The following is a 15,528-nucleotide window of genomic DNA, read 5'->3' on the forward strand; positions in this document are numbered from 1 at the left end:
TTTTTGGTAATTTGAATAAACCCGACCAAGCTTTGTATGTTGATATAATCGATGTTCTTAATACGATTGCAAATACACCAACAATCAAACCGGACGCAAGAGCGAAAGCTGCCAATTATAAGGAACAATTACTAAAATATGAAAATGTCCTAGTTGCGCAGATTTTCCTAAAACTGTTCTCTATTACCGGCCCTCTATCAAAGTATGTGCAGACAACAGGACTTCATTTGTTAAAATGTAACTCTATGGTGGACGCTACCATACTGAATTTAAAAAAAAATGCAAAGAAACATGGCGGAAGTTGAAGTCTCTGCAGATAAATTCGTAGAATGGGTTAATTTAACTTTTGAAAGAAGAGAATTCGATTTTGTCATTGAACAGCAATTGCCTGAAACTCGTTCACAAAAAAAGAAAACATTCTTTGATGAGACAGCCTCTGATGAAGTCCCAGAAAGTCAGAAAGATAAATTTAGAGTAGGCTTCTTCAACGTCATTATGGACACTGCGGTATAATCAATTAACAGAAGGTTCGCAAAAAACGCTGAATTATGCAGGGATATGAATATTCTGGACCCGAATAATTTTAACGAAATCACCAAATGTGAGCTCCCTGAGAACTCTCTGAAAGTATTGTCAGAAAAATTGATAAGATTTGATGCTTCCGCAACTCCTGCGAAATTGAAAGAAGAGTTAACAAGTTTTGCGAGCAACTGGAAGTTTATTAAGCAGTCAATTGAAGATTCTTACAAAGTGCATTACGGTGATGTTGAAGTAGATTCAGACGATGACGATGGTTTAGAAACAAGATATGCCGAGGCCGAGGAAGATGGATCAAAGTCAAATACATGCACTGAAACCAAAAAATGCCAGAACTGCGTTATATGCTGCTATTGTGCAATTTTAAAATATAACTTGTTTAAGGGAGCCTATTCTACACTGGCACTGGCTTATCAATATATACTTTCAAATATACTTTCATTACCCATTTCGCAGGTAGCTTGAGAGCGTTCTTTTTCGACGCTAAAATGTATTAAGAATAGGTTAAGGAACACTGTGTCTGATAATAGACTTGAGTCATTCATGCTGATGAACATCGAGAAGGAAATTTTGAACGATATCGACAATGAAGACGTAATCAATCGTTTAGGTCAAACTACCAAACTAATAAAGGGTGCATTATTGTATTAATGATTTTTATATTATAAATTATAATATTTATGTTCTCTAATAATCTGTAAGAATACTAATGTTTTGGGTTACCTTACCTACTGTTTTATTATAATAATGTTTATGTTCTGTAAGAAACTTAATTTTATGATTTTTTTCATTATCATACATATTTTTTAATAAACACACCATTCACCAAAAAAAAAACCATAATTTGCTGATCGCTGGCGTGCCATCAGTCAGTTTCCCGGTATGATTTTAGTTGCCCATCCGCCCCTGGCCACGATTCACCTTCCATTACAGTACAGGCAACATGCAATGCTAATAGAATGTTCACCGATATTTTTACTGGTACACCTAGGAAAATCCACGACGCTAGAAATCTTCAAAATGTCCTTTATTAGTAAACAGTTACCAGCGATATGTGCAGATCGCTATCACATATTGGGAGATGCTGCATATCCCTTAAGAAAGTGGTTATTACCACCATATCGTGAATATGGGAATCTTACTGCAGCTCAACAAATTACAACTATAAAGAGTGAAAATTGAAAACTGTTTTGTCATTTTTAAGCAAAGATTTCGTCAGTTGTTAACACATTCGCGGGCACCTCAATCAGATTTATTCTACTCAGAACATCACCTACTTTTTTTTGCGAAATCGTTTCATTGGGATCAGAAAATACTATACAACGTGCAGAAGAGCGAGGTTCCATTTTTTTTACAAAAAAACGGGCGTCTGCTATAACACAACTGCTATTACAGACGCGTAGTAACAAAAATAACTTGTAAATAAAGAAACAACCACTTACTTGCACGTAAACTGTATTCACAAAACAGATACATATTGTTTTACAAAATTTGAATGAGGTTTAGCTAAAAAATAATAATAAATTCACTGTTCCGTGCAAAAATTTATGGAAAATCACAACTAAGAACGAAAAATGGCAAAACAGGCACCAACACAGCGGTGGTTTATCATCACATGCCGAACATCGCCATGATGTTTGTCCTCCCTTACCATTTTTTAAACATTGGCGGCACCTCAAAAAATAACTTTTCCTGTTGTAACCAGAAGGCTGGGGTTATTTTTCTAAAATATGCGGTTGAGATCCAGAAGGCTGAGGTCTTTGACTCTCTCTGCTATTATTTATGGGACCATGTTTGATGAGCTTTCCTTCGTCCTTGATATGAGATGTCTTCTTTCGTTGTGGGGGCAAAGCTGGATATTCTTGAATGTTTGGGTTTGGGACGGTTTGCAGTCAACAGCTTCTTCCCATACGTATTGGTACAATTGACAAGAAGATCCATTACTTCAGTCCAAAGAGACATGAAAACTTCTAGAGGAGCAGGTTCATGGTCAAAATGTAATTTCACCCCTGAAGAAGCGTAATCAAAATGGAAGTCCGGTATATCGTCGTATGTATCTTCCCAATCGTCGTCCTCATCGGAAATGGAACCTAGTGGATCGATTAGAACCTCATTTATAGGTGGCGGAGTTGGATTGAGATTAGAATAATTAGAGGAATCATCAGAACTACCATCTGAAGGTGAATAATCTTGATCTTTATCATCAGATCCATCATATGGGTCCTCATCGCTGTTACTGTTGATTTCGTTTCCCACACTTTCTTCTTCTGTGTCAGCTTAAACTTCTTCAAAAAGTCTTGTAACCTCGCTTCCTCTTTGGGATCCATTTTACTCACAAATTGTTTTAAACCAAACGTTTTAAAATATTGTACGGGTTATATTGAAAGAATAAACTCAAAAATGAAAGTATTATCAGTCTAAGTTACTTTTAAAAACACATGGAATTACTGCCAACCACACAAACCAACAAAAACTTCAGGCAACACACTATTATCTAACGAACTAATTTTTCCAAGTTTTTCTTCGTATTGAACACAAACTCTTTGTGCATCTCAATACATAAGAGACTGCGAAACGCGTAGTTCAGCAGAATGCGAGACAGAAGCCAAACCATTGAGAGAAGGAAAACGAACTAGACAACAACCGAAGAAATACCAAGACTGCGTGATGTTGACTTTCGAAGAGGCAACAAACGGACCCGAAAAAGAAATGTGACAGCAACCGATAGAATATGAGGAGAGATCGTTATAAAGAAAAATAAAACGTGGGACTACGTAGACACATCCGAGGTGAAAGGTAAAAACGTGCTAACGAGTAAATGAGTATTTAAGATAAAGCAAGTTGGGCGATATAAAGCACGACTCGTGTTACGTGGCTGTCAACAAGAATATGGCTTTGATTACGAAGAAACGTTTAGTCCAGTTGTAAACGCAAGTGCATTGAGGATCATGTTTGCATTGACTACAAGGAATGCATATATAGTAAAGAAGTTTGACATCAAAACCGGATTCCTTTATGGGAATCTGCACGATGAAGTATACATGACCCTACCTCAAGGATATACAGGTGAAAATAAAGTGGTTCGACTACGTAAAGCATTATACGGTTTGAGGCCGATCTTTGAGATGGAACGAACATTTTTCAAATACCCTAAAAGCATTTGGTCTAACTCCAATAAAAGTCGATCAATGTGTTTTTAAAAATAAACTAATAAACTTGTTTTTAGCAATTTAAGTGGACGATGCGTTAGTAATGGGCGAAAGTGAAATCGAAGTGAATAAACTCTTGGTATCTTTCGCAAATATGTATATGTTATTGCAGGATATCGATGACTTACCGTGTTGTTTTCTTCGAGGGTTTCGATTGATGGTTCATATTCGGATTCATTATCATCATAATACAGGGTATCTATAAAAGAACTCCGGGGTTTTAAGTCAAAATATTTTAATACAGTAAAAAACGTACATACATGTTTTATACATGATTAGAAAGCTTACATTTTCAAGATTTTTTAACAACTTAGTAAAGTTCAATGTGAGCTCCGTTAGTTAGTCCAGACGACACTGACTGCCTGCCGCAGCCGTTACGTCATTTCACGGTCAACGCTCCGCAGCGCTGCCAACTGTTGAGAGAAACATTCCCAATTCGTATGAGTAAAACTCTTTGAGCTGCTTGTTTCAAAGGAATTGATCAAATTTTGCTATCTTTTATAGTTTAAAAAATATTAATTTTTTAAACCCCGGAGTTCTTTTATAGACTCCCTGTATATTGAACTCATGATTGAAACAGACCAAAAACTAAAATTTGTTTACAATTACTCTAACCTCAATATATCATTTGTCGCGAGACGGCGAGACACAGCCACACAGCTCCACCACCAGTTTACACAAAATCCCTATATTATTCACTAATTTTTACGTATGTCGGATCGATATTTCGTACGTTTGAACATTGTGTGTTTGAAGGAGAACGTCAGAATTCATATCGCTTGTCGGATATCTGAACAGTAGGCTTTAGTCGTCGTCGTCTTCCGAAAGTTCACTTAAACTGTTACCGTAGCCTACGGTCTGTAGGTACTCCGATCCGAGCGAAACAATTAACGGTTCTGTAAGTGTGTATCCGTTGGAATAATATGATGATTTCATCTTTATTCTAATAATTTACTCCTAATTACATTAATTCATCTAATGGCCATCGGTAACGGTCCGCTGAAAGTGCACCGTCAGGGGGCCGGCCTCCTCTTCAACATCATCGGCCCCGTCAAAGGTGGGTACCACGGTGTGCGGTGTTGCGGCGGCCCGCACGATCTCACGCGAACGATCCGCGTTAGGCACCGACACGGCTCGAACTCGAGTTCGGAAAGATACCCTCCCGCGCGTGCCCGGCCTTCCGTCCGTATCGTGACGCTCCTCCGTAACCTCTCGACGTTCCGGGGGCGTGTGCGGGAGCCCGTTTCCGGATTGACGGACGCGTAGGTACGGTCGACGGCGACGTGCCGCCGATATCCTTCTTCGCCCGAGCGGTCGTACGCCTTCCGGCGGTCGTCGGGATAGTTGATGGCGGTGTCTGCAATAATCATATACGTATAACGAAATCCTCTTCCCGACCGTGGCACGGATCAAAGAGAGGCGCGTCTATATCCGTGATGATCAACTTAATATCGCCACATTTCTTACGATAAAATATGCAAGTTGTACGTATCGTGTGTTTGTGTGCGCGTGCGGTTGTCAACGGCGCGTTTTGAAGACCGCCGGGGTGACCAATTGTCTTTTGCCATTAAACACTGTCGTTTCTTTATAATGGCGATACCGTTATAAGGTGCGGCGAAAGTTTGCCGATGGACAAAGTATCAAGGAGCACTTCACGAAGCACGGTCCTCGCTACACCGTCTTGCTTTCTAAAGTGCTCTTAAAGAATCCGCCAAGTGCTGTGCCCGTCCCCGTTCGTTCGGTGATCTGGACGGCCATCCACGTTTCGGCGGCCGAACGGGGACGGGACCTGTCGGAGTCTTGAAGAACACATCAGAAAACAGACGGTGTAGCGAGGAACGTGCGCCGATCGCAGAAACCAACTCGACGACCTTCTTCGAGGACATAAGTTTCCTCAGTCGGTCGCGGATGTGGGTCGGAAGCTCTGGATGCTTCGGGTCGGCAAAGGGGCCGTTCCTATGCACCTCTTTGAAGAGCGGCAGGTAGCTGGGCATAGGCTAGCCCCTCTTCAAAAAATCCTCGGCCTCCGGCAAAAACGCGGGGTTCTCGGCGAGGGCCGTCACCAGTCGGCGCACGTACTCGACGATACGCCGGCCGCGGAACGTCTCGTGAGCGGACCGCAGATCCTCCCGTCGGCGAATCAGATCCCGCACAACGTGCGGCCTCGTCAGGACGTGAACGATCAGGTCGCCAGTGTCTTCCGTGAGGATCGCCCGCTCCACGCCCGTCACGAGTCGCCTGCCCTAAAGTGATACGAATCGATCGGTGCACGGAACGTGACGTGACGACGTCCTTACCTGCTGGTACGCACGATCGCGCCTCCTCCATCTGGCGGCGCGCCGCTCCAGGAGCGTCTTTTAATGTTCGTACCTCGACTTTCCATGTATTTAATTAATAACAGTATTTTACATGCTGCCTGGTCGCAGGTTGAACATCTTCTTACGTCTAACTTAATTCTACATTCTCTAACCTACTTTACACACATACTTTCCTAGGACGCAATCATTCTGTCAGAATTCTTACCCAATAGAATAGTACTTAAATTAGGTTGCAATATATACAGTGTGATTACCTTAACTTATACCTTACAGTCTGCATTTTGTACTCGCGCACCTCGAAGGGCAGGTCGATGAATCGACGCTCTCTGAAGCCCATGGAGTACGGGCCCGTGTCAGTGTACCACCCCAGATGCAGGCTCATTAGCCTGTGGAGGGTCAGCTTCCTTGTCTCCACCCTGTAATGCCGGAGGCGGGCCACGTATTCGTAACGCCAGCGTCTGACGTAACGATAGCGCCGGGCGTGTAGGGCGTTGTGCCTTAGCCGCATCGTGAATTCCTTTTTAAATTTGAAGTATATGTTCCTATCGGCTTTTTTCTTTCGGGGGTCTTTTTCTTAACGGCCTCCTTCGCCCTCTTCCCTCTCGCCATGATTTTCGCGCCGTAAGAAACGAGGGGGTACCTATCGAGGACACTATAATCACCGGGCCTATGGAGGGAATAAAAAATGTCCTACTCGGCGATCTTTTTGGGAGGGAATAATACTGCCGTATTCGGCAATTTTTTTTGGAGGGAATGAAAGGCAAGGCGGTGGTGGTGGTCACCTCCGGTGCTCACTCTAAGAGTGTCATTACACAGCGGTTTGTGCCGACGAGTCGGCATTTATCAAATCATGCAAAACACACACGGCGGCGGTCGTTGCTAGACCGTCTCGGCACGTAGTCCAGACCAAGAAACGCGTGGCGTTTGATTGCCGAAGCGGCGCTTATTTAGATTTAGGTTTATATAGGTACTGGACACACACATCGGTTTTCGTCCGCGTTTTTCACAAACAGCGTACAGATTTTGCAGTATTTGTCTTCATCTTCTCGTACTTCAGCAAATAGGGTATAGAAATGTCCTTTGGTTAGGCGATCATTTACAATTGGATGCACCCACATTCGTCTATTCTTCTTCATTCTTTTTTTCCAACGCAAATACAGCAGCCCAAAAGCACTAGATATTCTAAATCGTTGTCCATGTTATAATCAGGCAGACTTGGTTCTGTCGCAATGTTGAATTGTACGTTTCACAGCCGCCCATCGGCCGAGTGTGCAAAAACCGCGGTGTGTGTCATCGTCGAGCGGCGGCCGACTCGACCGAGGAGTCGGCACAAACCGCTGTGTGTGTCATTACTCTAATAACAAGACAACAGCCCCTCCGTGTGCCATAAATTTTATTGAATCTCCGTGTACAGCACGTATCTCGGCGTAGGTTGACAAATTCATATATTACATTTTAGCACATGCACACTTCACGTTCAAGCGCCTTCCCGACGAGGTGCGGAGGTTAGAGGCGATCTCCTGGCGGCAACCTCAACGCCGGGGGCGGTCGACGGCCGCCGCGCTGCAAGACGGCAGAGAGCTACGGAAATTATATTAAACGATGGGGTACGAGTCGGCGCGGTCCTCGGAGACAATGAGGGGCGTGCCGGAAAAGATACCCTTCCGGGCGCCGTACGATTGCGACGACCTCCTATGTGTATCGCCGTCGCATCACGTTCCGGACGGACCTGCTGGCGAAACGTTTTCGGCGGGTGGGTTGTGCGCCGTGCTCCGCTCGCTGGGATTCCCGGGGTCCGGCCGATCCTTAAAGAACCGGCAAACCGACGTCGTCGGGGACCTATTCAGGAGATACGAATAAGGTCTGCAATGCGATGGTGCGTCGAGTACCTATAGCGAGTTTTGATTTATGAGATATAACGCGCAAGCAGCAAAATGCAAGGCACTACAAAAATACCATGTGCTTCATAAATAAAACACACGCCGCTGACCGGCCAGCTAGTTCTGTTGACCAAATAGCAAACAGCGGAGAGAGAAAGACTAATGTACAGGGTTGTGGGTAACAGAATTAACTCAATTGGTAATTGGCACTTATAACTCCTCGATCCAGCCTAGGTCGTCTGTACTTACTTTTGGTCGCTTCAATTAAAATCTCTTGGGCGCCACCTAATTCCAAGTTAAGTTTCGCTTGCCACTACCGGAACTAGGAAAGGTAGCTTTAGCTTTAAAGTAGGCAACTGATAACCCACAAAAATAAGTGTTTATTGGGTGCAATTGCACCTGCATACGTAACACCAACACAAAAGTTATGTTCCCCAAATGGGAATCAAAAATCAATAAAGTATAATAAACACGTTATGTAAAAAAAACTAAACAACCCCAAGTATAAGTGTTGAAATAATTATCCCAAATTCCAAGGTTTACATACAATTCCCCCAATGAAATATTACATAAATTTAGTAGCTGAAACTAGTTCACACCAAAAATCCTGAAAGTAGGTATAGAACACCCACTACCGTTGCACAGTGATTGCGTTTAATGGGTTAAATACAGTGGATTGAATACCTTGATTGGTAGCTTGTAGGGTATCGAAGTTTAAATCATAGTATAGAGCTCTGTACTTCACAGGTGATTTACTTCACATGAGTAAATGCAGTTAATTAAAGCAAATTATTCCCTTTCAATTTTAAGCGTACTAATTAAGAGTAATATGGGTGGCTCTAGTGTTCGGCCAGTTAACATTTACCATATAAGTATGGGTTAAATGAAATGCAAATACACAAAGGCAATAGTTTAAACAATAATAAGATATCACCACTACGATAGGTAGGTCTCTGGTTCCTAAGATTCCTGGTGTACGTGTAAACGGCTAACGGTTTTCTATGTACCGCAACAGGTGTCAAAAGGGTTGGTGTCCGCAGTATCTGTTTGGCTGCGCCTTAGAGATAGTAACGTTTCCAATGGCAGATTTTACTGTACACGGAACTCCTGCATGTTGTCGTTTAACGTAGATGTGTTTCGCTTAGAGAGTAAGTAGAAGCTACGGAATCGTTGGACTTTGACTCCTTACAAGGACTCTAAAATATAATGTAATTATGGCCACGGTTAACCAAATATAATGCGCTAACCTCTTAAAGCAGAGAGTACACAAAAAAAAGAACTTCGTTAAAGTAAGGTAGCCTTCTTATACCATAAATACGATGGATTCCCCCTAGAAATAGAAAGAAGGTAAAGTGGATTCGATCACACGGAGTATAACTTACGATTAAGGTGGCTTGAAATTCCTCCAGTACAAAAAAAAATTCCTTACGGAAGTTTGTCCCCAGGCATTAAAACGAAACTGCTTGGTGCAAACATTAATTTGGGTTAACTTGGTTAAAAGATGCTTTCGCCAGGGTGTTCGATCCAACCACTGGAAGATATAACAAGCACCCCCAACTCGGGATCACAAATCGACCGTCTCTCTAAAGCAGGTGGCGAGAAAAGAAGACGCTAACTTTCTTGTTTCCGGTCACGATGCAACCGACGACGAATAATTCCAACCAACCACGAGAGCCGATGGATATGTCAATACCATAAATGGTAATATCTAATGCTTATCGATAAAGGAAACGAATTTAAAACCAATGACAGCAAGGTATCGAATTACAGTAAACCACAGAATACGGCCTTCTCAGAATAAAAACAGCAATGTTACAAATTTGTATGGTATTTTGGCGAACCCTGGTGGGTGTACTGTGAACTAAAGCATCAAAATCAGAGTAGCGCCATCTGGTGACCAGCTTCTAAAGTCATGTAGTAATTTCCCCAATTCGATCTAAATCATAAATATCGATAAAGAATACACAGTTGTTGAATTAAAGTGTATTTAGATACAATCACATTACATTATTTAACACAGAGAACTTAAATTACATGTTTACAAATTACATATAAAACTCAGAAGTGAGTGGAACTTACGCTTTGTAGATGTTAACACTTTGCAGAAAGATCCTTACATAACGATTTGTCGTACGAAATATTTGGTTTTAATTGCTGTTTGAACTACATATTTTTGTTAAAAAATATCTTTAGAACTAAATTTTTTGTTCCAAGAGGTAATAAAACCGTTTCAGCAAATTGTCACACAAGTTTTTGACAACAAATGTTTACTTGATCCTGGTGCTTGTCACTTGAGAAGCGAGGGTGGAAGTTGTTGAATTATCTAAAACGTATTTTTTATTCATTGTCTAAAAGGAATTACAATATAAGTATCTACGTCTATATAAATATAAAACTCAAGTCTACACCCTTTTGTGCCTATACCGTTGGTAATTTATAAATTCCATACCTTGCATAAATAGGAGAGAAATAACAGTACATTTCAACCCTTTTCGCGTTTCAAGCACAATACAATCTGTTTCAAAATGTGGAAACGATGCCTTTTTGATATTTTACCGTTACAATTCCGGTCACATAACTTGTTCCTATTTTAAATCTTTCAAAAGTCAAAATTGACATGTGTAAAACCATGTGTACGTATAAAATCGACGGTAAAAATATTTCCTGTAACGAGCAAAATTACAGGTTTCTCAAAAAAATAGTTGAGTCTGCGATAAATAGTTCTCAGTACAACCACGGGATACGCTGTAATCAGTGACAATTTAGCGCCATTTATGTTTCTGTTCTGTGAAGGTCTTATTCTGTGCAGTAAACTGACGTCATTGATCGGTAGATCGAGAAACTAAAACGGGCAGGCAACACAAAAATATAAAAGTAACTAGAGAATTAACATATTGGTTGCACTCAACGATGCGCGAACATGTAATACAGGGTAATGGAAATAGAAATATGACTACAAAGGTTAATACTATTTTAAACTGTTACAGAGAACTTACAGGTTTTCCTTAATCCTTATTAATTCCCTCGTCGGATCGGTGGTTGACGTAACCTCGGGTCGGGGCTCGGTTGACCGGTATGGGACGTTTCGCCGTCGCCACTTCGCCGCCGCCATTTGACCGTCGCCACTTCGCCGTGGCTATTTCGCCTTCGCCATTTCGCCGTATGCCATCCCGCCGTCGCCGTTTCGCCATTGACCATTTCGCCGTCAGTCCAAGATATATTGTTATAAAAAAAAGAACATACAACTTCGATGAATCTGATACAATTCCTATGTTGATACTATGTGTGTTAGCTCTTGTAAAGGTAATCACATTATTAATTACATTCTAGGGTTTAATGAGCACGAGCAAGAGTGCGAAGCATAATATTTCCACACATAAAAATTTTTTAGAAATAGAAATGCCGCGATGTCAGTTGTCACCTCAGATCTCATCTACGTTTTGACAAAATAACGTATAAAAATACTCAAGTCAACCTATCCATACATTTTACTCGGTACAGATTAAAGTTCCGTTTTTCTCACTCAAAGTAGAAAGTAAAGCATGCTATTTATTCAATGAAGAAAATAACTGCAGTCATTTAAGCAGTTAATTAGTCATTAATGATGTACTTCTCTAATTACACTCCCGAATCTTTTGTATTATTGACCCAAGTTAGCAATCCTTTTTTGCATTAATCTTGTAGGATCGTTAAAATCGGATTTAGATAATTAGGGGGGGTAGAGTAGACTATGTAATTATTTTGGAATATTTTAGTTGATTTGTGCCTTTTGTACAATACACAATTATGAATTCAGAAATAGTTAGTATCAGAGGCAAAGAAAAATTTGTTTGTGATGGTTTTATATATATGTTAGGCGCAAAGACCGAAAACGGCCATTGAGCGAAAAAAACCGCCACAACGCGTTTTGGGTAATGCCAATTGACCACGTAGCGTTCATTAGGTTTTTTTCGCTTTGTGGGCGTTTCAAAATAACCACTACGCGTTCTGAACAATCTAACTGTACCATTACGAGAATTCGCGTTGTGGCTGTTAACTGTTTTCAACCACAACGTCCACATCACGTTCTAAAAAATAGTAAATATTCAGAACCCATTGTGGGAAATCGTCGGGAAGCACACAGGGGTTTGTCAGCTGCAATTGCAAGCGATGCTGCAGCGACAAAAAGTGCAAGTGCAAATCCAAAGACGTGAAATGTAACTCAAAATGCCACTCCAACAGCTCTTGCAAAAATAAATAAAGAACACTTACGCAAGGAAGAGATAGTATCAAAAAATCGTATGTAGCTCTCTGTAAGTTGTGGTTCCTAGGCTAATAAAGTTTCCTCCCGTTTCACAAAAACTACCCAGAATGTTTAATAATCACGTCGTAGCTATTGGAAAAACTAGTCACAATGGGTTCTACATATTTGGTATTTTTAGAACGCGTTGTGGTTGAAAACAGTTAAGAGCCGCAACACGAATTCGCGTAATGGTAGAGTTAGATTATTCAGAACGCGAGGTGGCTGTTTTTAAACGCCCACAAACCGAAAAAAACGTCAAGAACGCTTCGTGGTCAAGTGAAATCACCCAAAACGCGTTGTGGCCGTTTTTTTCGCTCAATGGCCGTTTTCGGTCTTTGCGCCTAACATATATATTCGATTCTATTTCAAAAAGTGACGAAAATGTTAAATTTTGGAGGTGTGAGGAGCGTGGTCGTTGTAAGGCCAGAATTCATACACGTGATGAGACGGTGGTGAAGACGTTAAATATCCATTCACACGACTCTTCGGCCACAAAAGTTGAAGTAGGAAAAACGATTACTAGAATAAAAAAACGTGCTGTTGAGACAATGGAACAAACAAGTCAGGTATCTTTTCGTGATTTTTTTTACTTGTATGCATGGTGCTTTTCAACATAAGGAATTCTTATGCCAAATTTACAATGAAAGATTTACAATAAGGTTTTTCTAAATTAGAATTTAACTCGCTTGCCTATCAATCTATTTTCTTTTTTTGGAATATCAAAAAATAAGTTTTTTAAATATACCTGTATTGCCTTTAGATATTGAAAAACTGTAATTGATAATGCCTTCCCTTATTCTCAAATTCATTAAAACGTCAGAATAACAATAATTCATTTATCAGTATGCTGTAATACCTTCTTTATTCAATAAAATCAAAATTATTGCAGGTACTTAATGCGTGTACATCTAATATTTCCCAAGCATCGCTGCCAAATAATTATGCTCTCAAGAAAATGGTGCGAAGGCAGCGAAACGAATTAAAAAGAGCACCTCCCAATCCGCAGAGTGTCGAAGAATTAATTATACCAGACGAGTACACAATATACCACGCAGAGCCCGGCAGAAATGAAAACTTTTTACTGTTCCAAGAAACCAAAGATTTATTAATCTTTGGCCGTGAAAGTTGGCTGGCTCATTTATCTTCTAAAACATGGTTTGTTGACGGAACGTTTAAAATTGCACCTCCACTTTACGCGCAGGTGTACGTGTTGATGGTAAAAAAACATAATGGTGTGCACCCTGTACTATACACACTCCTCCCCAATAAGTTAAGGGCTACTTATGTTCGCTTTTTTAACATAATTAAAAATATGCAACAGAATGCGAATCCAGACAGCATATTTTGCGATTACGAATCAGCTGCATTGTTAGCAATGAGGGAATGTTTTCCAAATGTATCTGTAAAGGGTTGCTTTTTCCACCTTGCGAAGAACATGAGAAAAAAATTGGCAGACTTGAATTTAATTCAAACTTACAACACCGACGCAGAATTTGCATTAAAGGCGAAAATGGTGATCGCTATTTCTTTTGTACCGCTTGACCACCTGGACGAAGCGTTAGATAGCCTTGCTGATGTCTTGCCTCCAGAATTGCACCCTCTACTTAATTGGTTTGAGGATAACTATGTTGGAAGGCTTAACAGAAGGGGAAATGGTCGCCGGGCTCCCATATTTGAATCTTCAATATGGAACTTGTACGAACGCACACTACATGAAGAAGATCGTACAAACAATCACTCAGAAGCTGCACATCGGAGATTGCAGACTGAATTAGGTAAGCAGCATGATATGTTCTTGGTTAATTTTATTAAAAATCTGTTACGTATAGGTGTTCTACATCCTACCTTGTGGAAATTTATAGACGCTTTGCGCGCGGTGCAGCATGGCCGAGATATTTATTATGAATCACTGGTAGCGGGAAACAATCCACCTAAAAAACTTAGAAGGTATAGAGACGCCGATCGTAGAATTTTACAAATTGTACGAAACTTTGCTCAGTACGAAGCTATTGAAGAATATTTACGGGGCATCGCCCATAATTACCAAATGGGGCAATAATAATGTAATATTATATTAATAATGTAACTGTAATTGCACTTGCATACTTTATGAATGGCATACTGTTTATTAGAATAAAGTTATTTTCACATTTATACAGTACGACTTTGATTCAAATTACTTCATGGCACGATTTGTATGTCTAAGACGCACTGTAAGTATAAATAATTATCATAATTAAATGTAAACATAATTCATTCATATACTGAAAGAGTGATCATAACTTAATGATAATGCATTTATATAATAACGCGTTAATATTGGAGAATCGGCAAATGTTAACGGCGAAATGGCCTATGGCGAAATGGCCACGGCAGGATGGAGACGGCGAATTGGCGGCGACGGCGAAATGGCGGCGGCGAAACGGCGGCGGCGAAGTGGCGACGGCGAAACGGCGACGGCGAGATGTCCTAGACCGTCGGTTGACACCATCATCATAAATACAAGATCACATAATATGCGGTTGACGACGTGTGAGTGTGTGTGTTTAGGTAAGCGACATCCGCAAGGTGGCAAATGTACCGGCCCGGCCGTAACATTTACGGAATGCGGCTCCACTCCCGCCCTCGTCCTTCGAGAGCACCATCGTCGTCGTTCCCGAGGCACCTTAGTTTAAAAAGTAAACAAAATTAGTAACTGGACGATTTTTGGCGAGCCGCCGGTATGTGATAGGGTAAGTATCTTCTGTTCTCCTTCCGCCGCTCGCTTCGCCCGGAGTAGCGATGAAAGACTTACGTGACGCGAAAACGGTAAAATCGCTATTGCGCTCCTCCTCTCCGGCGCACTGTGGTCAAAGCTGTACAAAAACCCCCAAAATTAATGTCTTCGGATTCACTTCGTTCTATTATTTATTGTTACTCAGAAACTTATTGAATCTAGCCCCGTATATAGTTTTTAAAATCAACATTATTATCAGTGAATAAATGTCATTTTACCAACCAACTAATTTGCAAGATAACATTGGTGTTCAAACACCTATTATGGAAATATCGTATAAAAGTATCTTTAAACAAAATAAATTAAGTGTGTTACGGCCACACTTCCTAAAGGCGTAGCGCATACCGATACGCATACGCCATCCCACGCCAATGCACCCCAACTACCTTTAGCCACAGGTGCACGCGCACCTGTACCACCCTTAACCACTGACGCCCCCGCACGCGTCACCAGAAGCGGCCGACAGATGCCGCAAAGGGAAACTCCCTCACGCAAGATCGCAACACAAACCATTTAAGAGCCGTTG

The 15,528-nt window shown here is 41.1% G+C and overlaps 1 protein-coding gene across 2 annotated transcripts; it reads left to right on the plus strand.

Moving 5' to 3' along the window:
- Nucleotides 1-10,685: 10,685 nt before the first annotated feature.
- On the plus strand, nt 10,686-14,374 carry LOC116168947. 2 transcript variants are annotated; one of them, XM_031484975.1, is made up of 3 exons: nt 10,686-11,247; nt 13,116-14,001; nt 14,056-14,374. In XM_031484975.1, the coding sequence occupies exons 1-3, from the start codon at nt 11,020-11,022 to the stop codon at nt 14,283-14,285; spliced, it is 1,344 nt and encodes a 447-aa protein (XP_031340835.1). In that variant the 5' UTR covers nt 10,686-11,019; the 3' UTR covers nt 14,286-14,374. The 2 variants fall into 2 exon arrangements, with proteins under 2 accessions (XP_031340835.1, XP_031340827.1); XM_031484967.1 differs by lacking the exon at nt 10,686-11,247 and adding an exon at nt 12,270-12,792.
- The last annotated feature ends 1,154 nt before the right edge of the window (nt 14,375-15,528 follow it).

Source organism: Photinus pyralis, unplaced genomic scaffold (assembly GCF_008802855.1).
Source record: "Photinus pyralis isolate 1611_PpyrPB1 unplaced genomic scaffold, Ppyr1.3 Ppyr1.4_LG1, whole genome shotgun sequence".
In the NCBI taxonomy this organism is placed as follows: domain Eukaryota; kingdom Metazoa; phylum Arthropoda; class Insecta; order Coleoptera; family Lampyridae; genus Photinus; species Photinus pyralis.